This window comes from Lepus europaeus, chromosome 5 (genome assembly GCF_033115175.1).
Source record: "Lepus europaeus isolate LE1 chromosome 5, mLepTim1.pri, whole genome shotgun sequence".
NCBI lineage: Eukaryota > Metazoa > Chordata > Mammalia > Lagomorpha > Leporidae > Lepus > Lepus europaeus.
Window position 1 is genome coordinate 79,364,082 of NC_084831.1, and position 26,072 is coordinate 79,390,153.

The window sequence follows — 26,072 nt, forward strand, 5'->3', positions numbered from 1 at the left end:
TTCTCTCCTCCCTTCAGAAAAAAGTTCATCCTTCTTTAATGGCCTCTTCTTTCCTTGGGGTCTCACTCACAGAGATCCTTCATGTAGGATATTTTTTGCCACAGTATCTTTGCTTTCCATCCCTGAAATGGTTTCACGGGCTTTTCAGTCAGATCCAAATGCCTTAAGGGCTGAATCTGAGGTCAGAGTGCTGTTTAGGGCATCTGTCATTCTATGAGTCTGTTGTGTGGATTGCTTATAGTTGGAACATTCTCTCCTTTTTAATTCTATCTATTGTTATTACCAGACACTTGGTCTTATTTATGTGATCCCTTTGACACTTAATCCTATCTATATGATCATTTACACATTTAATATGATCACTTTAACACATAAGATGGCATTAGTACCACCCAGCTTAATGGGATTTGGAGTCCCTTGGCAAGTTTTTTTTTTTTTTAAGATTTATTTATTTATTTGAAAGTCAGAGAAAGAGAGAGAGAGAAAGAGAAAGAGAGACAGAGACAGAGACAGAGACACAGGTCTTCCATCCACTGGTCCACTCCCCAGTTGGCTGCAATAGCTGGAGCTGTGCTGATCTGAAGCCAGGAGCCAGGAGCTTCCTCCAGGTCTCCCACACAGGTGCAGGGCCTAAGGACTTGGGCCATCTTCTACTGGTTTCCCAGGCCATAGCAGAAAGCTGGATTGGAAGTGGAACAGCCGGGACTCAAACCAGTGCCCATATGAGATGCCAGCACTGCAGGCACTGGATTTATCAGCTATGCCACAGAGCTGCGCCCCACCCCCCCCATGGCAAGTTTTTAACATTACCCTTAGGGGTAAGTCTGTGGGAATGTGTGCCAAACTGTACACATGGCTGCTAAACCTAAGCCCCCTAGCTATTTCAAACAATAGCTCAATAAGACTGAACCATACAGTTCTCATTTTGAGTAGGTACCTGCTGCTATGTGATTACTTCAATTTAGTACAGTTGTGGAGTAAGGGGTTTGTGAATGCCTTCTTATATCAATATTTCTTCTCAGGTAGTACTCTCATGTAAGATAGCCTGTGACCCAGTCACTCTATAAATACTGTATTTTACTTTCTTCATCACATTTATCACTACCAGAAATTATCATTTCTGTTACAGTGTCTTCTCACACCAAAATATAAATTCTATTTCAGTAGGGGCTTTTTCTATTTTGCTCATTCCATTAGTACCTAGATGTATCTCCAGAATTTAAATGATGTTTAATATATATTTAACGAATGAATAACTAAGTGATAGAATGCATGACCAAAGTTGAAAATACTCTGCCTTATTCAGACTAGTATTCATTTGTAAGGAAATAACATTTTAAACAATATGTACTAAACATTGGTAGTAAAATAAAACTTTTAAAGTGAAACTGACAAATAAGGAGAGGTTTTTGTAAGATTTTTTAGTGTCTAGGGAATGGAAAATATGGTTTCCTAAGGATTTTTTACACAGTAAACTTTCGCATATATTTGAAGGAACCATTATTTGTACAAAAAGGAGTTTGGTTATTCCATATTGTAATTTTTGGCACTATAATAAAAAAGTTTCCCTTTTTTGTTAATTTTTTTTTCTTTTTGAAGATACACTGTTATTGTTACTTTTTATGCAGGGTGGGAAGGAGTAAACTTTCAATGGTTTTAGGCTGGTTTATTTTAGTGCTTGTTTTGAAATGCATAAATAATATTCTGCTCCAAAATGTTGGCTCTTACAAGATAACACTGCCCACTGCAATGCATTTGTGTATTTAGAAGCTTGCAAGACTCATGAGAAAAATAGTAACTTTTTTTTTTCAATGTGTATGCTCAAACAGACTTCTTTAATAAAATAAAATGTTATATGATTTATATGTTATATGAGATGACTATTTACTCATGTAAATACATATCACTTTTTAATTCCACTTTCCTATGAAGCTTATGAAGACTCTGTATATATGTCATGTTTATTCAGAATAGTTTGATTGCTGTTAAAACAAAGGAACAAAATGGTATTCCCCATTGAATATTTTGAACTTTGTGAGAGTAGCTCTTTTTTCTTAGAAGCACCACTCACACTTACTTTTCAAAAGTGCCTCATTGGGAAGCAGTATAAATACCAGGTATGTAAAGCATGTATCCAAAGAGTTGTAGAACCATTACTGAAATCAATGTTACATTTTCATCACCCCAAAAAGAAATCTGTACCTATAAGTAGTCATATTGCTTCCAATTCTCACCAGCTCTAGGCAACTACTAATCCATTTTATGTCTCCATAGATTTGCCTAGCTGAAATATTTCATATAAAGGGAATCATATAATATGCATGGTCTCTTGTGACTCACTTCTTTCACTTAGCAAGATGGTTCCAAGATTCATCTGTGTAGTATTATTACTTTTTACTGTCAAATGTTTTCCAACATATGGACACATAACATTTTATCAATTAATCAGGTGATGATCATTTGGGTTGTTTTGACTTTTGATATTATGAATAGTGTATTGTGAACATTTATGTATAAGTTGTTGAATATCTGTTTTCAATTCTCTTGGTTATAATACTTAGGAGTGTAATTGCTGGGTCATGTGGTTAAGTCTGTATTTAACATTTTGAGGAACTGCCAAAGTGATTTATAAAACAATTAAGGCATTTTACATTTCAAGATCAATGTAGGGGGCGGTGCAGTAGCACAGTAGGTTAATCCTCCACCTGCAGCGCTGGCATCCCATATGGGTGCTGGTTCTAGTCCTGGCTGCTCCTCTTCCAATCCAGCTCTCTGCTATGGCCTGGGAAAGCAGTAGAGGATGGCCCAAGTGCTTGGGCCTCTGCACCCATATGGGAGACCAGGAGAAGCACCTGTCTCCTGGCTTTGGATCAGTGTAGCTCAGGCTGTTGTGGCCATTTGGGAGTGAACCAATGGAAGGAAGACCTTTTCCTCTGTCTCTCTCTCTCACTGTCTGTAACTCTATCTCTCAAATAAATAAAAATTTAAAAAAGTATATAAGAATTCTAACTTCTCTATATTCTTATTAACACTTATTATTTTTTGTAGTTTTGATTACAACCATCATAGTGGGTATGAAGCAGTATCTCACTGTAGTTTGATTTGCATTTTCACTGTGTCAAATGATTCTGAGCATCTTCTTATGTACTTTATTGGCCTTCTGTATATATTTGGAGAAATTTAACTCCTTTGCTCATTTTCCAATTGAGTTGTCTTTTTATTGTGTTGTTAATATAGTCTAGGTAAAGTCCTTAACATACATGATCTGTAAATATTTTTTTTTCATGTAGGTTCTTTTCACTTTCTTGATTGTGTCCTTTGATGTAAAACATTTATAATTTTTAAAAAGAAATATTTAGATAGCACTCTTTCCTCAGAATCAGCCCTTAAGGCATTCGGATCTGGCTGAAGAGCCCATGAGAGTATTTTAGGCATGGAAAGCCAAGACACTCTGGCAAAAAAAAAAAGAAGACCTAAATGAAAGATCTCTGCGAGTGAGATCCCAGTGGAAAGAATGGGGCCATCAAAGAAGGAGGTACCTTTCTCTGAAGGGAGGAGAGAACTTCCACTTTGACTATGACCCTATCGGTATAAGATCAAAGTCAGCGAACTCTAAAGGCTTCCATAGCCTTGGCAACTCATGACTAGAGCCTAGGGAGATTACTGATGCCATAAACAAGAGTGTCAACTTGTTAAATCAACAACAGGAGTCACTGTGTACTTACTTCTCAAATGGGCTCTGTCTTTAATATATTGTCCAATGTGAAGTAATGCTATAACTAGTACTGAAACTGTATTTTACACTTTGTGTTTCTGTGTGGGTGCAAACTGATGAAATCTTTACTTAGTATATACTGAATTGATCTTCTGTATATAAAGATAATTGAAAATGAATCTTGATGTGAATGGAATGGGAGAGGGAGCATGAGATGTGAGGGGTGCGAGTGGGAGGGAAGTTATGGTGGGAGAAGCCATTGTAATCCATAAACTGTACTTTGGAAATTTATATTTACTAAATAAAAGTTAAAAAAAGAAACATTTATGTATTTGAAAGAGTGGAAAAGAGAGATAGAGAGAAACTAATCATCTATCCACTGGTTCACATAACAGCTGGGTCTGGGTCAGGCTGAAACCAGGAGCCAGGAACTCCATCCTGATCTTCCACATGGGTAACAAGTGTCCAAGTATTTTGGTCATCTTCTACTGCCTTCCCAACAGCATCAGCAGGAAACTGGATTAAAAGTGGGGTAGCTGGGTCTTGAACTGGCAGTCTAATATAGATTGCCAGTGTTGGAAGCTGCAGATTAACCTGCTGTTCCACACCAGCCTCCACTTCTTTTTTAAAGATTTATTTTATTTATTTGAAAGAGTTACAGAGAGAGGTAGAGACAGAGAGAGAGGTCTTCTATCTGTTGGTTCACTCCCCAGATGGCTGCAATGGCTGGAGCTAGCCGATCCAAAGCCAGGAGCCAGGAGCTTCTTCCAGGTCTCCCACATGGGTGCAGGGGCCCAAGCACTTGGGCCATCTTCTGCTGCTATCCCAGGCCATAGCAGAGAGCTGGATTGGAAGAGGAGCAGCCGGGAGTAGAACCGGCGCCCACATGGGATGCCGGCACTTCAGGCCAGGGCTTTAACCCGCTGTGCCACAGTGCTGGCCCCATGGCCTCCACTTTTAATTTTAATGTAGTTCAAATTTCCTCCCTTCCTTCCTTTCCCTTTCTCTTTCCTTCTTTATTTCTGCAGGGTGCGGGAGGTGATTCGTGTTTTTGATATTATCTAAGAAGTCTTTGTCTAACCTAAATTCATGAAGGTTTACTCCTATGTTTTCATGTAAGGATTTTATAGTTTTAGCTCTTAAATTTAGGTCTAAGACCACTTTTGAGTTAATTTTTGTGTGTAGTATAGGGAACGGTCCAAATTTATTCTTTTACTGGGGGTATCCAGTTGTTTCAACACCATTTGTTGAAAAGACCATTCTTTCCCTCACTGAATGGTCTTGGCATATAACATGCTTTCCTGATTCAAGTTTATTTTGTTCTTTTCTTGTAATTTTATTTCATGCCTTAGAATATCCAATAACACCAGATCTTGTAAAACAAAGTTTGGAAATTAAAATGTGATTCCCACCAGAGACTATGCTCCTCTCTGTTCAAAACCTTTCAAAAGCTTCTCACTACAGTTTGAATAAAAGGTAAACTTTTACCATGGTTTTGAGCTCATCTTGAAGAACTTTCCATTATTCATTGTGCTGCAGCTGCAACAATTAGCTTTCTAAAAATTCTTATGTCATTCTCACCTCCAACCCTTGATGCTTGCTGCTACATAACCTTGAGGGATCCTCACAGAGTTCTTTGCATGGGAATTTCCTTTTTAGTCTTCAGCTTTCTACTTAACAGTTTCCTGTTTAGAGAAGTCTTCCCTTGTGCCCTCACTGTATTATGTTTTCTGAACTTAATTGGTTGCATTTCCTAGATTTAATCAGCAATTCTCTTTCATTATCCTATTTATTTCCATCACTGCATTATCACAATCTGCAATGGTCTTTTATCTGTTGTTAGTCTTCTCCATTATATTATAATGTCTGAGATCAGGGATCTTGTTATTCCTCTTACCTAGTGTATCCCTAGTGTTTAGCAAGGTTCTTGGATAGCAGAAAGTATGAAAAAGAACTTTGTTGAATTAAAGAATGTACAACTATATAGAATCAGTGTATAAAGCTGAACAGAATTTTAAAAATCCAAGCTAATTTTTTAAAGGCATAGAACATCTTCTTCCAAAGAAAACATACATAGAAGGTAATATATTAAATAGACAGACAAGGATCTTTTTCTGACTAAAATAGGAGTGGAAGCAGTTTAGCATTGCTAATTCAGCACCCTTCTGAAGATCTTAGAAAGCTTTGCATGGCTCTAACCACTTTGTTAGGTACAAGACATGAACTAAGAAACCAAATAGTAACTTAGCAAGTACAGGTCTTTAGAAGGACAGCAGGGATTTGAACAATAGTCATACAATGGTCAATACAGAGCTTTGTCTATTGCTTTATGATAATATAGTCTGGAAGAAACAAACCTAACACCAGAGTCACAGAAGGGACTCAAATGATAAAGATTTTGATAATTCTTTGCTCCTTAGTGCCAGTCATCCTGAATTCCCATTCCCCCAACTGATTGTTTTTTAACATTTCAAAAAAGCACTTTAAGTAATAAGAACCATGTATGTCTTATTCTTTGCTAGCTATGGATACTCCTCTCATCTTGATGCCTTCATTTAATTTAAGATCCTATTTAAAATGTTTCTTAGAGAAGGGGGCTTTATTTGATTTCATCTTCTCTTAAGAGGTTCACCTCTTTCTGATATCATACCACCTTAAACATATTAGGAAAATTACATTTTAATAAATCCAACTAAATTTTGTCCTACAGAAGGAAAATAAGACAATTTCACTTTAATGAATTTAACTTTGAATTCATAGCTCCACATATATTTAGATTTTAGACATTATTGTGGTAGTTTTTTTAGAAACAGATGACAGACTGTAAATCAGGCAGGTTTCTTTTCAACACTTTGCTCATACAGTTATGAGTTTAGGCCACTGAAGATTTTATTTTAGCACATAATTCAAGCATAAAATATTTTTATTCTGTTTAAAGCAGCAGCATATATCTTAGATTTAGAATCTGTTACTGCCTTATTTTTTAATCCAGAGCTCATTTCCCATCTTCTAGGAAGTAGGAACAGCTTCTGTTTTCTTGAAAACAAAAAGTTTTCTCTCTCTCTCTCTCTCTCTCTTGTTTACTTTATAAGAATCCAAGGTACCATCTTTGTGACATCGCCTAAGGAAGAATTTTAGAAGTGAAAAATTAAATCCAACATCAGGCTGTCTGATTAAGCAACAGTTTCTTGGATCATAAAATTCTTTTGAAAAAAAATGCCATGGTATTTTTACTGAGTTTATAAGCCGAAAGGCATTTAAAATTCCAAGGAGAACAACAAAAAGAATAAAAAAGAAACACACATGTGTTGTTACTAAAAAAAGGCACCAAAGATGTGTACTAGGCAGGACTGTTCCTGGGAAAAATTATGGAGCAGATGACATCTGTGTTTATCATTTTTCCATGCCTGTGTTGAGCCCCTTTTTCATCCCTGCTCTGCCATCACCAGCTGTCAAACTGCACCATCCCTCCCTGGATTCTCTGCCATGTTAGTGGATGGTGTTCACGACTTCGTTTTCCTTACCTCTGTGTCCCCCCTCCCCACTAACTCTTCAAATTCTGCTACAGAACTTTGCTAAAGAATGAATAGCTGTTAATGGCTTCTAAAATACCAAAACAAGTTTGACAAGAATTCTCAGGAAGATAATCACACTTTCTTGGCAGTTGTTACTTGGCTTCTGTGTGGTTCCATTTTTGATGATGACAGAAGAGGATGACTGCTCTAAAAATGATGAAAACTATCAAGGACACCATAAAGACAAAATATGGGATCAAAGCTGATTATCTCTGGAAGTCAGAAAATGAAGGAATTAGTGCCAGTCTGAGATCCGCTATATTATCTTATACATTAAACCTTTTTTTTTTTTTTTTTTTCAGCTGTAAATTGCAAGGACCCTAAGAGTGGATATAATGAAATCACATTGTTCAGTGTCTACATCTCTGGCATGTATGATAGTTTTATGGAGGGCTCCCTAATTCTTTGTATTTGCCAGGGGAGAATATCCATCACAGTTTTCCAGGGTTGAGAGGGTGAGACAGGAGAAAGGGGCACTTCATTGTTACTCTGAAACTGGAGGGAAAGATTTAATTTGCTGAAGGCTTAACACAGGTGACACTTTTGCATCATCCACATTCTTTTTTTTTTTTTTTTTTTTTTGACAGGCAGAGTTAGACAGTGAGAGAGAGAGAGAGACAGAGAGAAAGGTCTTCCTTTCCATTGGTTCATCATCCCGAAATGGCCGCTATGGCTGGCGCACTGTGCTGATCCAAAGCCAGGAGCCAGGTGCTTCCTCCTGGTCTTCCATGCAGGTGAAGGGCCCAAGCACTTGGACCATCCTTCACTGCCTTCCCAGGCCATAGCAGAGAGCTGGATGGGAAGAGGAGCAACCAGGACAGAATCTGGCGCCCCAACCAGGACTATAATCTGGGGTGCTGGCGCCGCAGGCGGAGGATTAGCCAAGTGAGCCGCAGCGCCGGCCATCATCCACATTCTTTAAATGTCTTTTTGAAATATGCTGGTAATAATATCTATCATTTGGGAAAATATGAGTTAGTGCATTATTTTAATTGTTGCTACAGAGATTATAGTCATGGGCAAATGTGAATGGTGAGATGCCAGTTTATGCTTCATTTATGATATATGTTGTATTGGTCTAGGAAGAGTTTTCCTCTTAATTCTGCAAACCTAACTGAGCACACTGGGACAGGTGCTGTTATAGATAAAACATTCTATGATTTGGAAGTAAGAAGAGAGAGGAAGAAATAAAGCATAAAGACTCAAAGGTTGTGTATCATAGGGATGGGTATTCAGTGAAGCAGTTGGGCCACCACTTGGGCTGGCTGCATTGCCTATCAGAGTTCTTGGGTCTGATTCCCAGGGCAACTTTTTATTCCATCTTCCTTCTAATGCGCACTCTGGGAGGCAACAGTTGATGACTCAAATACTTGGGTTTCTGCCTGGATGGTGAATCTGGCTCCTGGACTCTGCCAAGTCCAGTCCTGGCTGTTGCAAGTATTTGGAGAGTGAATCAGTGGATAGGAGATCTCTCTACATATCTCTCTTTCATATAAACAAAATAAATAAATAGTTTAAGTCACTATTTTGTCTCCCAGTCTGTCTGCACGATGAACTTATTCATGATTCACTTTTTATTTTTTTTTTAACAGGCAGAGTGGACAGTGAGAGAGAGAGAGGTGATTCACTTCTTAGGCCTTTCTGAAACCCCATGGGTTTATGGCGAGAAGTAAAGACAGCATTAGCTTTTGTTGTTGCTGTTTAATTTAAGGACTTAAAAATTATTTATTTATTTATTTTCATTTTTACTTGAAAGGCAGAGAGAGACAGAGAAACTTCATCTGCTGACTCACTTCCCAAATGCCTGCAAAAAATGGGCTGGGCCAGACTGAAGCTGAGAGCCAGGAAATCAATTCAGGTCTTCCACATGGGTGGCAGGGATCCTAGCACTTGAGTCATCATTTGCTGCCTTCCAGGGTTTGCACCAGCAGGAAGTTAGATAGGAAGTGGTTTAAGGGGGACTCAAATCAGGCACTCTGATATGGAATGTGGGTACCACAAGCAATGTCCTAACTGCTCTACCAAAATCCCACCCTAAGAATCAGCTTTTAAAAAGCTGGGCTCTCCAGGGAAAGAGACCTCCCATGGTTCATTTTCAATCTCCAAAGAGCTGAGTCCTAAGGGAAGAGAGAGGTCACTTTTTATAGGGTCACAAGGGATGATGTCCAAGATAGGAGACTACCTCTAACGGCATGGAAACTTAGATAAGTAAACAGATAATCTTGGGGACAAACCATGTTGAAAGACATGAGACAAGAAAAGAAGGAACAGTAGAGTGAAACAGTAAGATGGCCGAAGAAGCTGTATTTGGAAGGATATAACGAATGCTGTAAATGAAGAGCCAACGCAAGTAAGAGCCGTGCTCATTATTTATTAATGCCTTCCATTTGCCTTGAGGTCTATTTATTCAATATACATTTAGAATTTCCATTACAGTAATGCTACAATTTAGGGTCAGATCTCTGATACTGATCAGATATTATGCTTGCAAAGAATTACATTCTAAAGCTAGGATATTGCTCTACAATAATAATGTCAGTTTTATGAATAAATATCCAAATTGCTCAACCAAACTAAGGTTTGGACAACCCAAAGCATCCCCCCATCTTTTTAATTAAAGATTTATTTATTTGAAAGGCAGAGTTACAGAGAGGTAGAGGCAGAGAGAGAGAGAGAGAGAGAGAGATGTCTTCCATCCACTGGTTCCCTCCCCAGATGGCTGCAAAGGCTGGAGCTGTGCCTATCTGAAGCCAGGAGCCAGGAGCTTCCTCCGGGCCTCCCATGCTGGTGCAGGGGCCCAAGGACTCAGACTACCTTCTACTAAAGCATTCCCTTTTAAATGCTTTATGACAGAAGTCGATGTGACTTATGAAAAAAGTGTCTTTACACTTTGGATCTTAGGAGGACTAGTAACCAAAGCTTTCATTTTGTCCTTCTTTCAAGCCATAGTTCCACACTTCCAATTACCCACTGGCTGTATAAGGATGTGTGTGTGTGTCAGTGGGAGGCATCAAGTTCACTGAGTATTTGAAAATGAACCCAGAAGGACTTACCGGAAGGCCCATGTGACCTGGTTTACCCAAGGGCCCTGGAGTTCCTTGTAACCCCATATCTCCTTTTTCTCCATCCTCTCCTGGAAAGCCCCTGCCTCCTTGAGTTCCCTGTAACCCAATACATTTTTTAAAAAATAATGTAGCAAAGTAATTATGCTTCACAATAAGCAGACTTTTGTTTGGCATGCAAAAATTATGTCTTATATATTATAGATTTCATGAAACATCTTTTTTATATATAACATTAAAAGTATTATTTACCTTTAATCCATCTTTTCCTTGGAGACCTTCTTCTCCAGGAGCTCCTGGTTCACCCTATTTTGTAGCAGAAACCATGAGATAAAGTCTTTTGCTACACTATTTAGCTTATTTTTTGCTTCTAAAAAGTAGAAAGAGTAGCAGGTTTGTGTTTATTTCGACTTCTACTTTATTTTTAAAGGAGAGTTGATGGTATAACAGGCATGATTTAATTTGCTTTGAATAGCTCTGCAGATGATTTAAGAAGTCAGAGCATTGTAAATTCAAATAAAATGTGGTCCCAGAGTATGAGTAGGGTTTTGATATTTAAAGGTTATAAAATTTTTTTTCACTTGGTAGCTCTGAAAATTTATACAGCTAGACTTAACATTTCTGAGTTCAAGAAATGTAAATACCACATCTCATATAATTATAGTACCTTCTATGCTGAATTTACATGAGTTAATACAACTTGATTCAGTTATGATTGCTGTATTAGACTTTTAGAACTTTTGCATTTTTTTTCTCATAGAGGACAGGCAAAGATTAATGTCCTGGTCCATCAAGAAGCTGTCTTCTAAATAAGGAACTTACAGAAATACAGAGCCATGGTTTATGGAGCTTTTAAAGTAGTAATGGTTCTCTTGGTAGGTAAGTAATTTCAAAGTAAATTAACTTGTGCTTACTCATAGTTGTCCCACCTCTCCCTTCACTAACAATTTCAGTATTTATATCTCCCACTCCCTCTAACTGCCTTACCACTCCTGCAAAAAAGGGTAAATGAAAAGAAAGGAAAAAGAAGAAGTTGCAGAACTCTGACTTTTACAGAACAAATGCCTCTTAAAGTATCTTTAACTCTATTTTCTTGCAAAAAAACCCTCCTTATCATAAAAGGCTATCATATCAGTATAATTTATTTAAACTAATTAGTTATTTATATTTTTTCTTTGCATCTTAGTAACTTTGCATGATTCTAGTTTTTTTTAAAAACATATATTAGATTTCAATCCTTTGTCTATCTTTATAGATGAGGAAATTTCCTGAGAGTTGATCCTTGATGTCTGTGAATTTCTTCTTAATGCTATCATTAGTGACAATCACAAGGTTTCCACATTTTTTTAAACTTTTATTTAATGAATATAAATTTCCAAAGTACAGCTTATGGATTACAATGGCTTCCCCTCTCCCATAACTTCCCTCCCACCCGCAACCCTCCCCTTTCCCGCTCCCTCTCCCCTTCCATTCACATCAAGATTCATTTTCAATTCTCTTTATATACAGAAGATGGGTTTCCACATTTTTGGCAAGGGTTAGCAGAGTACACCTGATCTGGAGAAGGGCATATGAAGTCAGGACTCTAAATGCTACTAAATTAGAACATGAACAGTGTTTGACATGTGGTTTTTGAAATTATGAAATAAAGACAAATATTTTAAATAATGCACCAAAAATGTTTATTATGTTTGTTTTTAAGTGTTGTCAATCTAAATTGACAAGCTTTGAATCACTGACATAAGCAGATCTATGAATTATTAAAAAGGTTTCCAGGAATGGACATTTAGTCTAAGAGTTAAGACATTCACATCCCACATCAGAACACTTGGGTTTGATTCCTAGCTTTGACTCCTGATTCTCCCATCTTCCTAATGTAGACCTAGGGAGGCAGTGATGTTGGCTCAAGCAAATGGATTCCTGCCACCTGCAAAGGAGACCAGATCCTTGCTCCTAGCTTTGGCTCCAGCCTAGCCTCTGTCATTGGGGGATTTTGGGAATGAATCAAATAAAAGAATTTTAAAAAGGGTTTCCAGTAGGCACTTACCCGTAACCCTGGTTCCCCAGTTCCTCCAACACTCCCTGCAGGTCCAACATCTCCCTGAAGAAACAAAGGGAAAGAAGAAACTGTATTTTACTAATTTGCTGTCTAATTATGGAGGACCTATCATAAGGGATAGGAATTCCAGGACACTTCCCATTTTTTTCTGCTGGCATTCACCAGCCTTGAGAGGGCAAGTGCTTGCCAAAAATTGGCAAATGTAGGGGATATAGTAGTGAGAGTTTAGAGCGTCTTCCATTTACTTGTTAGGAAGGTTACCTTTGCACCTGGCTCGCCTTGCAGACCAGGCTCTCCTTCAATGCCTGGAGGTCCCTACAAGAGAATGGTTTGACACATGACAAAGTTAATAACAACCTCGTAAGACGGCAGGAATTTTATTTTAGTGCAGGGATAAGAAATCTGGGTCCAAAAGAGGGTCTTTGCTGCCCCTTTATAAACTACAAGGCAGAAGACCTTTTAACAGTACAAATGGTCAAAACAACTTCACTTAAACTCAGGACATTTTTTTAAAAGACTTATTTCTTTATATGAGAGGCAGAGCCACAGACAGAGAGAAGAAGACAGAGAGAGAGTTCTTCCATCTGCTGGTTCACTCCCAAAATGGTTGCAATGGCCAGAGCTGGGCCAATCCAAAGCCAGGAGTCAGGAGCCAGGAGCTTCCTCCAGGTTTCCCACGTGGGTGCAGAGGCCCAAGCACCTGCGCCATCTTTTCCTGCTTTCTCAGGCAATCAGCAGGAACTCCATCGGTTGCCTTTATGAGCCTTAACCTACTATGCTACAGCACCAGTCCATAAACTCAGGACTTTAACACTAGTTAATTCCATTCCTTTCCCTTCTAGGTACGGGTCAAAAACAACCTACCACCTAGTTCCTTTTCTAATTTCTTACCCTCACACACTCACAGTTTTTTGTTCCCTTACCTTTTGCTCTTCCTATCCCTTTCTGTTCAAAACCACTTCCCTTAAAAAATTTGTTTTTTCCTTACTGGTGTTATTAGAAAATATACAGAAGGAAAAGATGAATTTATTCACATTGAAAAGTTACACACACACACACACGCACACGCACACACTAAGCTTCTTTTCCAGCCTTCTTTCATGACTGGGTCCAGTTATTGAGATACTTTTGATTTCTTTTATTTGGAAAACACAGCAGCCTCTGGCTATTTCCAGGCCCAGAGCTCCTAGAATTGCTACTGAGTTGTTTTTGTTTCCCAGAGCCATTTATCTTGTTTTTCAGTATGCTCTCGGTGTCCCTCTCTCATCCACACTCCTCTTTTTTTCCTCCCCTCTCTTCTCATCACTTCTCATTCTTCCTCTCTAGCTCTCTTCTTCCCTCTGGTTCTTGTTTGCTTTCTGGGTTTCAGGGATTTCTGATCCCTGGAGGACAATCTTGGATATCACTCTGAAATACTTTAGAAGGCACAAAGTTCAGTGTTCCAGTTTGACACAACTTCTGCATTCCATATACACCTTGTTTTCTTCAAAATAAATACACACAACAGAGCAAGATGGGCTTATAATGAAAAGGCCCCACCCTAACCTTCAGAGGCAATTACTCTGTGAATTAGTTTTTGTGGGTTTTTGGTCTTAGATGTTTGCTTGTTATGGTCCTCTAACTGGGAACTTCTGTATCCCAGCTAGTATTCCCCTATCATTTCTTGCTAAAAGTTTAGCTCCCTTCTACAATCTCCTTTTCACTATGTTTAGCTTTAAATAGCTGTTACCTTTTTTTTTTTTCTGTTGCTTAGCTCTGTAACCCCTTCATTGTTAAAGGGCAACACAGAGCTGTACTTAAGAGAAAGGACCCTGAAGCAAGACTGCCTCGGTTTCTCTGGTCTGCCTCGGAAATGATGGCACTTACTATCTCTAAGATTGATGCTCTTGAGAGAAAATGCCAACACTCTTTGGGCTTCTTCCCCTTTTGGCCTCTTTTATTCCTTTCTCAGCCTTTTATCTTTGGATTTCTGTGGTAGCTGTTTTGTGAAACCAGTCTGGAATCAGTGCTTTAAACTGTCTTTGCCATTTCTGATCCCAGAGGAGCACTGCTGGAAATAATTACACTCTTGCATTAAGTAGCATCATTACATGCTGAGAGGTACAGTGGCTGGCTAAGAGCATGGGTTCGGGAGACAGACTGCCTAAGTTTAAATCCAGGCTCTACTACTACTACTACTACTACTACTACTACTGCTACTACTACTTCTATTACCACTGGCTATTGCCCTTGAATAAGTTACTTAACCTTAGTTTCCTCATCTGTAAGATGGGCATGATTGCCCCTAACTAAGAATTATTCTGAGAATCCATTAATATGGTAAGGCACATAAGTATTGTTGGGAACACAGACATTCTAATATGGGTTGCAGATGTCCCAAGATGTGTCTTAACTGCTATGCCAAATGTCCACCCTAATTTTTGGTTTTAATGGAATTTTAGGTTTTATTTTGTTTTGCTTTTCTTTTTTTTTTTTTAAAGATTTATTTGTTTATGAGGAAGAGTTAGAGAGAGATAGAGGGATCTTTCATCTGCTGGTTACTCCCCAAACAGCCACAATGGCTGGGGCAGGGCCAGGACAAAACCAAGAACTTGGAAGTCCATACAGCTCTCTCAGGTAGGTTGCAGGAACACAAGGATTTGGGTCATCATCTGTTGCTTTCTCCAGTACATTAGCAGGGAGCTGGATAGGAAGTGGAGTGGCCAGGACTTGAACAGTTGCTCTTATATGGGATGCTGGTGTTATAGGCAACAGCTTAACCCTGTGAGCCAGAATGATGGCCCCAGGTTTTATTTTTTGAATATGAAACCAAATACTATAGGATTGTTCTTTACAATATATATCTACTATGTTAACTTTATCTAACAGTCTTACAAAAATGTATTAGACATTGGAGAACAAGAAAGAACTACAAAAATATTACCTCAACACCCATTTCTCCAGGTGGCCCAGCATCACCTTGAAGTCCTCGTGGTCCCTATATTAAAATTAAAGGTATGAGAATCAAAGTTGACTCTATTTCAAAAAATATGTATTTAAATAGGAAATTCATAATATGACATATAATACATAATAATTTACTTATGAGTATATTACTTTAAGTAAATTATAACTTTAGTTGATTCATCTATTTTTGTGTGTGTGTGGATAAATCAAACTATGCTTAGAATCCAAAGTAAAGGAAAGAAAGGAGTACTATTCATTATTTTATTCTCTAATGCCTTTAGACAAACATTTACCAAGAAGCCAGCTAGTAAGTAGTATTAAATATTGTGCTGAGTATGTTCACAAGATATCTTATTTAAAGGGTACAGTAGTCATATATCTATCAATATTCTGGAAAATATGTGACAAACAAAATAGCATTTTAAAAAAGGATAATATAGAATAATTTTACTGCCACAATGATTTTGCCTTTTCCAGAATTTATGTAATTGGAATTACATAGTTTGTGGCCTTTTTGGGTCAGCTTCTTTCACTTAGCAATATGCATTTAAGGTTCCTCTGTGAATATTTGTGGCTTAATAGCTATTTCTTTTAATTTGTTTATTCAATTTCTTTTTGAAACCATTGTTTTAGCCAATTCAAGTTTCTAATTTATTTCTGATGTTTCTTGAGGATGAGAAGTATGAGGCCAAGGTGCTGGCAGATTTGGTGTTTAGTGAGGGCCATTGTCTAGTTCATAGTTGCTGTCTTATGGTTGTGCCTTCACATGGTAGAAGAGGTGAACACGCTTGCTGGGGTCTCTTTATAAGGGCACTAATCCTTATTGTGAGGGCACTGTTCTGATGACCATTTAATCACTTCCCAAATATCCCACTTCCCAATACCATCACTTTAGGGATTAGGATTGTTACATGTAACTTTTGGATGAACACACTAAAATTATAGCAGATATACTGGATGCTGTTATGTTGTCAAGTCATAACTAATTTAATATGGGAACAGAGTGAATTTTATCAAACAGTAAATCTGATAATTTGGTTAATTATCATTTGAGATAAATGGAAGTGACTTTTGGTACTTAACTAAGAAACAGTATGTAGAAAAAATAATATTTTTAGTTATAGGGGATATCATAAAACAATGTTAAGGAGAATTAATTTTTAAGAGTGTAGTATCTACCTTATCACTACTTTTAAAGGCAGTTTTCAACAACAACACTGATATGTACCAATAATATTTATTCAGGTAGGGAGACTTTTTTTTATCTCAAGGTTTCTGAGCAGAAAGGAAGTAAAGGAGGAAGAAAGGATGGGGCCACACCATTTTACTCTTACTGAAGGTGTGAAAGGAATACAAAATTTGTCATAATATTGATGGGGGTCACCTTTGTCAACCATGGCAAAAAATAAATAAAGCCAGGAGGTTATTAAGGGTTCTTATGTATGACTGCCTAAAATAATTACCACAAAAGACTGCCGGAACCAAAGTTTGCACAGAGGCCATTGCAACCTTACACTAAAAGTACTTTTATAAGGGCAGAACAGCAACTGTATGTCTTTTCGACACTGGACTGGTACCATGCTGGTTATTAGTCGTTTTGGCCAGAGATTATTGTTTCAAAATATCTGATGTAATCCTTCTCATTTTTTTGACACTAAAAACTTCCTCGTGCCTCAATCTCTTTGAATACACCCATAGTTTTCTACAGCGTACGTACTCCCATTGTAATGCTCTGCTCTTCCCAAGTAAGTATCATCATTCTTTGGAAAATATCTGATTGCTGTTTTAGATTAACAAGGGTCACAGTGTACAGCTTTGTAAGTTGAATGCTGTATAAACCCAAGGATATTGTTTGTGTCAGTCTTTCGTTGATTGGCATTTTCTTTTCTGTTTCTTTTTTTGTATATGTGACTGAAATCTAGATTGGGGTAATCAAATTTTTTCTTATATGGCCAGTAAGCATTTTAGGCTTCTGGGTCACATGGTCTCTATAAGCAACTACTCAACTTTGCTGCTGGAGCATAAAAGCAGCCGTGCATATTCTTAAGTGAATGGTGTGGCTGTGTTTCAGTGAAACTTGACTTACGCCAGCAGGTGACTGGACTAAAGGCTATAGTCTGTCTACTCCTTTTAACACTCACACACTTCTAAAGGAATCTAAGCTTGTCATGAATATTTTAAGGTAGTTAAGGTTGGAACCGAAACTCTTTTGATTTATGTATCCCAATTTTGTTATCTCTTTCAGCTTCCTCTGCAGTTTCATCCCATTCTACCAACATTTTTAAATGTTGAAATTCTTCAACCCTCAGTGTTTGACCTGTAACTAAAAATTACAGAAGTCCGTTGTTTTGGAATAAGTTTTAACTCTAGGCTCCACTGGACCAGACCAAAAATGAAAATGGAGTCACTCATACTAATATTCCAAGTCAGCAAACTAAAACTAAGTTTTTATCTGACCTGAGAAATCAGGAGAGAGAAACAACTAGATTCCTTAAACAAAGATTACAATTGTCACAATGAAGTTCCTTATGCTTTAATCCTTACAAAGAAGTAATCTGAGGTTAATCACTTATTTTTCATTGTTTTATCTCCCCATCCCTGCCTTGTAAGAAAAATAACTATGAAATGACCAATCCATTTTTTTGCTGTGTCTGTTTTCTTCAAGACTTTTTCTGTATATAAAACCAACCTCTTCGGCTTAGCTCATTAGAACACTTAATCCTACTTTTGGAATGAACTGTTGCCTAATTCTAGAATTGCAAATAAACCAATTAAGATCTCTAAACTAAATTAGCTGTAATTTTGTCTTTTGACAGACCCTTTTCTTTCCCCACTTCTATATTCTCTCCACAGGCAACAAGTCCAATATTCTTCACTTCAGAGCACTTTTTCTGCTCTGAATCCAACTGCCAAATTCATAGTTCTCAGAGGCACTCCAAATTCAATGTAACTAAACTTAATCTTCAGTCTTTCGTTCACAAACTTAGTTTTCTATTGGCTTCTCCAGTTTCAGTGAATGGTGGCATCCTCTCTTTCCCACGACAAGCCAGAAGGTTAGGATTTATCCTTCAGACACAGGATCTCTATCTCCCATGATTTTATGCCCTTTTCAATCTTTTCATCTGTCCACCTTTTTTTTTTTTTCTCTGCTAATGAAAAGGGTTCCACTATATGTCACTCAGATTACTGCAACAGGGAGCTGTTCTTGTGGTTTGAGTGACATTCACAAAACAGTAATCTGATCATAAAACTAGCCCTACCCCTCCATCAACATCCATTTGTTTTTAGGATAAAAATACAAAACCTTCTTTAATAAAAGATTTATTTATTTATTTGAAAGTCAGAGTTACACAGAGAGAGGAGAGGCAGAGAGAGAGAGAGAGAGAAATAGGTCTTCTATCCACTGTTTCACTCCCCAACTGGCCACAATGGCCGGAGCTGCACTGATCCGAAGCCAGGAGCCAGGAGCCAGGAGCCAGGAGCTTGGGCACATGGGCCATCTTCTACTGTTTTCCCAGGCCATACCAGAGAGCTGGATCGGAAGTGGAGCAGCCGGGTCTCGAACCCGCACCCATATGTACCTTGCTGCCTCGTTTATCGGTGCCGGTATTTAGAATTCTTCTGTAAATATTAGGCAAGAACCCTCTTGGGCTTGTTAATGTTGGGGATTTATTAGTAAGCATATGGTGAAATCGTATGGCACCCCAAATTCCGGTAGCATATGCAGCACCCCAGATAGCACTTCTGGGGAACTTTTTTGTATGAATTTTAGGGGGTCATCTCTGATTTCAAAATCTTTTTTTCCTTCCTGAACAGTAAGTTGTTTCTCACCTACAGACAAGTGTTAATCATTTGTACAATCATTATGGTAAAAATCACAAAATCAAGATATTAACTGCTTCAATTTGATGTTAAAACATATTGCTGAGTAATTTTTTTTTTTTGACAGGCAGAGTGGACAGTGAGAGAGAGAGAGAGAGAGAGAGAGAGAGAAAGCTCTTCCTTTTACCGTTGGTTCACCCTCCAATGGCTGTTACAGCTGGTGTGCTGCGGCTGGCGCACTGCGCTCATCCGAAGGCAGGAGCCAGGTGCTTCTCCTGGTCTCCCATTGGGTGCAGGGCCCAAGCACTTGGGCCATCCTCCACTGCACTCCCTGGCCACAGCAGAGAGCTTGCCTGGAAGAGGGGCAGCCGGGACAGAATCCGGCGCCCCAACCGGGACTAGAACCCAGTGTGCCAGTGCAGCAGGCGGAGGATTAGCCTATTGAGCCACGGTGCTGGCCGCTGAGTAATTTTTAAGACTTAGTGTACTCACAAGAGCCTGCACATGAAAAAGGTTATTCTTTTGCTCCTAAACAGATGGTAATTCATTATCATTGCTTCAGAAATATATTAGAATATATGAATATGTATCATTTCTCTAAGCCTTGTGTTGTTTGATTTGATTAAATGCACAAACCTTTCCTAAGCCAATAAGTTAACAGAAGCACAAAAATAGGATAGGTACTTTGCTAAGGAGAAATAGCTAGAAAAGGGCAGATTCAGAATTCAACCCACTATTATTTCCAAATGGAGGCGGTACTACTCTTTTCTACTCAGAGCTAACATGTCAGTATTTTAAATTCCTTTAAGAATGTTGGATGGAGGGGAAAAAAAAGAAATGATAGTGAAATTAAGAAAACCAAGGGTGAGAAGGAATCAGTGAATGATCTGCTTTGACAGAAAACACCTTGATTAAACTTATATTTTTATTTTAGAATACATGGGATTCCTACAGTGTTTTAATAGTTTTTGTGAATAAAATACAAAGAGAAGGGTGAAAAATAAATGTTTCAGATGCAAGAATATGGTATGACATTCCACCCAAGCTTCTATTTTTAAGTTCCATTCTTGTAACATGCTTAATAATCACAAATGATATGAATAGAAAAAACATAAGAACTTCCTTTGCTCTTCAAAAATAGAAACAGCAGAAGAAAAATTTTCATAGTATGCAATATGCCTTCCCAGGTTCCACTGTCTCCCATCCATGGCCTGACCCTACTTAGCTTCTGTGAGATCAGACAAGATCAGGCATGTTCATGTTCAGGGTGATATGGCCACAGACAGGTTCCACTGTCATAATTAATGTAATATCTACTTGCTCCTGGTGCCAAATGTTCAACCTTAGTTACTGGTTTGATGGCAAGTTCAACCTTCATCCCACTCTCCCCAGTGTCTTTAATAAAAGCCCCTGTCTTGATGGCCTCAAGATGAAAGGTTTATCAAGTGACTCCTGTTATAGCCACTGGCTTTACTCACTATTCTGTCTTGGACATTACCATGTACATGTCAAAGATAGGGTTATGGGGACTGGCGCTGTGGTATAGTGGGTAAAGCCTCCTCCTCTGGTGCCAGCATCCTATATGGGTTCTGATTCAAGTCCTGGCTGCTCCACTTCCTATCCAGCTCTCTGGTATGGACTGGGAAAGCAACGGAAGATGGCCCAAGTCCCTGGGCCCCTGCAACTATGTGGGAGACCCAGAAAAATCTCCTGGCTTTGGATTGGCACAGTTCTGGCCCATTGTGGCCATCTGGGAGTCAACCAGTGGGTGGAAGATCTCTCTCTCTCTGCCTCTGCCTCTCTATAACTCTGCCTTTCAAATAAAATAAAAATAAATATTTAAAAAGAAAAAGAGTCCTGGCCCAGCTACTTTCAGAGGAACCATAGTAATTTTGAAAAAATGTTCATCCATTACATCCAGGTGCAGATTATCATCTCCAGGGTCTTCCTTCCGCCATCTAGGAGCACTTTGCCCCTAAACTGACCAGCTGGTTGTTGAGGATGGTTGGGAAAATCCTGTAGCCTGATATCATGGTGCCGATTTCCAAGAATAAGTTGCCCTATGAGTCCCTGGCATCTACTACTATGAAGGTATCATCTTGATTTGACCAAGGAGTTTGAGTATCACCCCTTCCGCTAATCTCTGACTCTAAGTGTAGATTCTTAATAAATATTTGCCATTGAATGAGTCAATGGTCATCTATTCACTACAAATGCTTGTGCCATAATGAACAAACCAGTTTTGAATCTTGGCTACAGAAAAGCTATAGTTCTTTTATATTCTAAAATTATAAACACTTGTATGTTTTAATGTATCTTGTGCCTTTCACTTTATCAATTTTCTTCTTTTTCTTCCCATGTTTAGGCAAAGCAGCTCAAATACATACTATGCCCATTGTATCCTTTATAATTTGACTTAGATTCTATTTACGAACCCCCTGAGTGACTTGCATTTCAATTTTTAGGTGCTGTTAAGCCATTTAGTCATTTAAGTCTATAGTAACAAGTCTTTAAAATCTTTTCTTGTGTAAATCCTAAGATACCCTCTTTGCTGTTGCCATAATTCTACTGACACACTTACTCTTACTTGTCTTCTAAAACTCAATTAATTTTCATCTCCTTTCACTTCATGTAATGTTACATATATGCCTTTGGGTACATGACCTTTTATGAATTCAGTTTAACACACACACATCAAGTGGATTTAATATGCAGTTATTATGCCATAAAAGGGGATTACAAATGTAAAAATAAATAATCTCTGACTTCAGGAATTTACAGATTTTTTTAGAAGAGATAGCTAGTTAAGTAAATAGTACTATGGGGAGTTGTACTATTTTAGATCAAATTAGTGTCAGATTGTGAAGGCAGGTAGTTATACAAAATAGGGAGAAAAGAGTGAAAAACTTAGTTGGATGAAAGCAACACCATATCTAAGGGTCTTTAGTTAGAATAATTATACATATTGTCAAATCTTATTATTTGGAAAGCATTTATCCTAGGTTAAGTAGATAAAGGAGGAAATTAATCAGTTTGGTAAGAATAGCTCATTGACTGTGAGTACTTTCCATTTGGTACTATCTAAGTGAATTATGCAAAGGCCACCTGTAAAACTTTTTGTCAACCGATGATAAAATCAGCCTGATAGTTTGAAAGACTATATTATATTGTAAATCTGAGAAGCACATTACCACATATTACATCTGACAATACCAACTAGAAATATGACTTCTCTGGCAATAAAGAATAAATTGTAAGAAAGTAGATGTGATAAGGTCTTTGCTTCTCGAAGTCTGTTTTTAATGAAAATTCTATAACTGAATTATATTTATTAAATTGTGATGTAACATTCTGTATTGTTGATGTAACAGCATCTCTGTAATATTTGCACACTTTGGGACCATCAGATGTACAGTCTGGCTCTTCTGTAAAGTCTTTTATTATAGAGTTAGTCTCATAAATGTGACATGTGTGTATGTGCATGTGTGTGTGTGTATGTGTGTGAGTATCCAGCTTCAGAAAAGGAATTTCTGACAGTCAGTAAAATAGAGTTTTCTTTGTTGAAAATAGGAATATGTTCATTTTCCAGAAAAGCAGCACCAAATTTGGTTATGTGAAATCAGAAAAGCACTAAAAACTTTATAATAGCAAAATATTCATTTTATACAAATTATCTACAGTGCCTATGATAACCACTGTTCTTCTTCTTCTTTTTTTTTTTTTTTTTTTTTTTTAGGTGCCCGGCCAAATGTAGGGCAGAATGCAGGCTGCGGCTTGAGAGAGGCCTGCGGCCAGGCCAGCAGGCCTGGCCACGCTGGGCTTGGTCTGCCTCTCGCCCGCCCCAGGGCACACAAGAGCCAGCCCGGCGCTCCAAACGGGCCCCAAGTCCTACCTAGAGGCTGAGGCCGGCCTCTGGAGGCCTCAGGCACACCGATAACCACTGTTCTTAAAACATCAGTCATAGCATAACTAGGCTTAAAAAATAGTACAAAGATAAGTATACGTTATGAGAAAAAAAAGAAACTGAAAAGCATAAACTTACTGGTTCTCCTGCAACTCCTTTATCTCCTGTATTTCCAGGGGGTCCTTGCAAACCCTGAATAAATAAAGGCAAAAGTTGTAGAAAAAGAAGTGTTTGAAAATAATTCAGTTTTCTTACCTTAGTTTTCCTTACAGATTATTCTATTTAACTTTCCTATGTCTACTTTTATTCTTTTTTTCCTTATTGGTGGTTCTGTGGCATTTGGTGCAATCGTGTTGCTCAACCATCCTTACAGTCCATCTCCATAAGTCTTTCATCTTCCCCACTGAAACACTATACCCGTTAAACACTAACCGTCCATTGCCTCTGTACCCCTATTCTCTGTTAACCATTCATTCTTCTGTCTCAAAGAATTTGATTTCTACACATGTCATATAACTAGGCTAAAACATCTGCCCTTTTGTGTCTGGCTTATTTTACTGAGGCAAGACTTACTTCCAGATTCACCTGTGTTACAGCATTATGTCAAAACTTCCCTCCTTCTAAAGGTTACATAATATCCAATTGCTATACAATTGCTTTTAACCTGAAAATCCGAAATTCAAAATGCTCCAAAAGCCAAAACCACTGGTGTACGACATGACACCACAAATGGAAGATTCCACACTTGACTTCATGTGACAGGTCACTGTCAAAATGCAGACACACTAAAAATATTGTGTATAATTATCTTCAGGCTACGTGTGTAAGATATAAACAAAACATAAATGAATTTTGTGTTTAAATTTGGGTCTCATTCTCAAGATATCTCCTCATATATGTGCAAATATTTCAAAATATTAAAAAGTATGAAACCCTAAACACTTCTGCTCCCAAGTGTTTTGGATGACAGATGCCCTACCTGTACTGCATACTGTTATCTAGTCATCTGTTAATGTATACTTGTTTTGCTTCCACCTTTTGCTTATTGTGAATAATGCTGCTCTGAACATGACTGTAAAGTATCTGACTCTGTTTTTAACTGAGTATATATTTAGAAGTGGCATTCGTGGATCATATGATAATTTTATTTTTAACTTCTTTAGGAATCACCAATTATTTTCCACAGTGATTGCACAATTTTACATTCTCACCAGCAAACGCGAGTCTTCAGCAAAGAGTGAGAATAACAGAAATGGTAAATAGCTGAGTAAATGAAAAAAATATTTTCCCCCAAAATACTTCAAGGTACCCATTTCATTTATATTAAAGCAAATAACATTTTATTTATGTTAAAGCAAATATTAAAACTTTGTGATATTGGGTTTATAATGCATGAGGGTATCTTCAAAAAGTTCATAGAAAATGGAATTAAGAGAGAAGTTTGGTTGCCAGTGCCATGGGTCACTAGGCTAATCCTCCGCCTGCGGCGTCGGCACCCCAGGTTCTAGCCCCGGTCGGGGCACCGGATTCTGTCTTGGTTGCTCCTCTTCCAGTCCAGTTCTCTGCTGTGGCCTGGGAAGGCAGTGGAGGATGGCCCAAGTGCTTGGGCCCTGCACCTGCATGGGAGACCAGGAAGAAGCACCTGGTTCCTAGCATTGGATCGGTGCAGTGTGCCAGCCATAGAGGCCATTTTGGGGATGAATCAACGGAAGGAAGACCTTTCTCTCTGTCTCTCTCAATGTCTAACTCTGCCTGTCAAAAAAAAATAGAGAAGTTTGGTGCAAAAAATTCAAAATTTCATATATCAGTATTGCTGCAAATGTAGTTTTGTCAAACTTTGCTTTATATCTTCGTCAAACCAATGGTTAAGAATGTTATACTGCTACAGTTTTAATCATCTGTGATTATCTTAAAATTTATTATATATGGATGATATAGTCCTCTTTTCTTTTTTATTTTTTATTAATATAAAGAGAACAGATTCCATGTATCTCATAAGTACTATTCTTAGATAACCTTCTTTCTACCACCCCTCTTTTCCTCTCTCAAACCCCTTTATTCCTTCCTTTTTTAAAAACTTTTGTAAATACATAATTTCAACCCATTCTACAATCATAGGCTTAATGCACAATTAATCATGATATGCAACAAGTAAAAAGTATAAAGATCACAGTTCCACAGGAGTATAAACAAGGGCTAAAAACAACAATTAAATTATAAGATGTCCATTTCATTCCTAAACATTTTTTTAAGATTTATTTATTTATTTGAAAGGCAGAGTTACAGAGGGGCATAGTTATAGACATGAAGAGGGAGACACACACACACACACACACACAGAGAGAGAGAGAGAGAGAGAGAGAGGAAGAGGGAGAGAGAGAGGTCTCATATTTGTTAGTTAACTCCAAAAATGGCTGCAATGGCTGGAGCTGAGCCTATCTGAAGCCAGGAGCCAGGAGCTTCTTCCAGGTCTCCCTCATGGGTACAGGGGCCCAAGAACTTGCGCTATCTTCCACTGCTTTCCCAGGCCATACAGAGAGCTGGATCAGAAGAGGAGCAGCTGGGACTCGAACCAGTGCCCATATGGGATGCTGGCAATGCAGGCAGTGCCTTTCCCAGCTATGCCACAGCACTGGCCCCTTCTAAACATTTTTATATTCTACATTAACTATCACATATCAGAGAAAATATGATAGTTGTCTTTTGGGGACTGCCTTATTTCACTACAATTAATGATTTCTAGTTTCATTCATTTTGTTGCAAAAGACAGAACTGTGCAGTATTCCATACTGTATATATACCATATCATTTTCTTTATCCAGTCATCAGTTAATGGGCATCTGAGTTGATTCTATATCTTAGCTACTGTGCACTGGGCTGCAATAAACATGGGATTTCTTATGCTGATTTCATGTCATTTGGGTAAATTCCCAGGAGTGGGATGGCTGGATTTAATGGTAAATCTATTTTGAGATTCTGAGGAATCTCC

At 38.1% G+C, this 26,072-nt stretch overlaps 1 protein-coding gene across 6 annotated transcripts in view; it reads right to left on the minus strand.

The window, feature by feature from the left end:
* COL24A1 (collagen type XXIV alpha 1 chain) overlaps window positions 1–26,072 on the minus strand; it is a 421,092-nt gene that overhangs the window by 117,764 nt on the left and 277,256 nt on the right. For all 6 annotated transcript variants that reach the window (XM_062191650.1, XM_062191653.1, XM_062191654.1 and 3 more), the window contains 6 exons: window positions 23,222–23,275; window positions 15,335–15,388; window positions 12,673–12,726; window positions 12,400–12,453; window positions 10,605–10,658; window positions 10,344–10,451 (listed from right to left, as the gene is read on the minus strand). In XM_062191650.1, coding sequence (XP_062047634.1) covers window positions 10,344–10,451; window positions 10,605–10,658; window positions 12,400–12,453; window positions 12,673–12,726; window positions 15,335–15,388; window positions 23,222–23,275 — 378 coding nt within the window. The remainder of the gene's footprint in view (window positions 1–10,343; window positions 10,452–10,604; window positions 10,659–12,399; window positions 12,454–12,672; window positions 12,727–15,334; window positions 15,389–23,221; window positions 23,276–26,072) is intronic.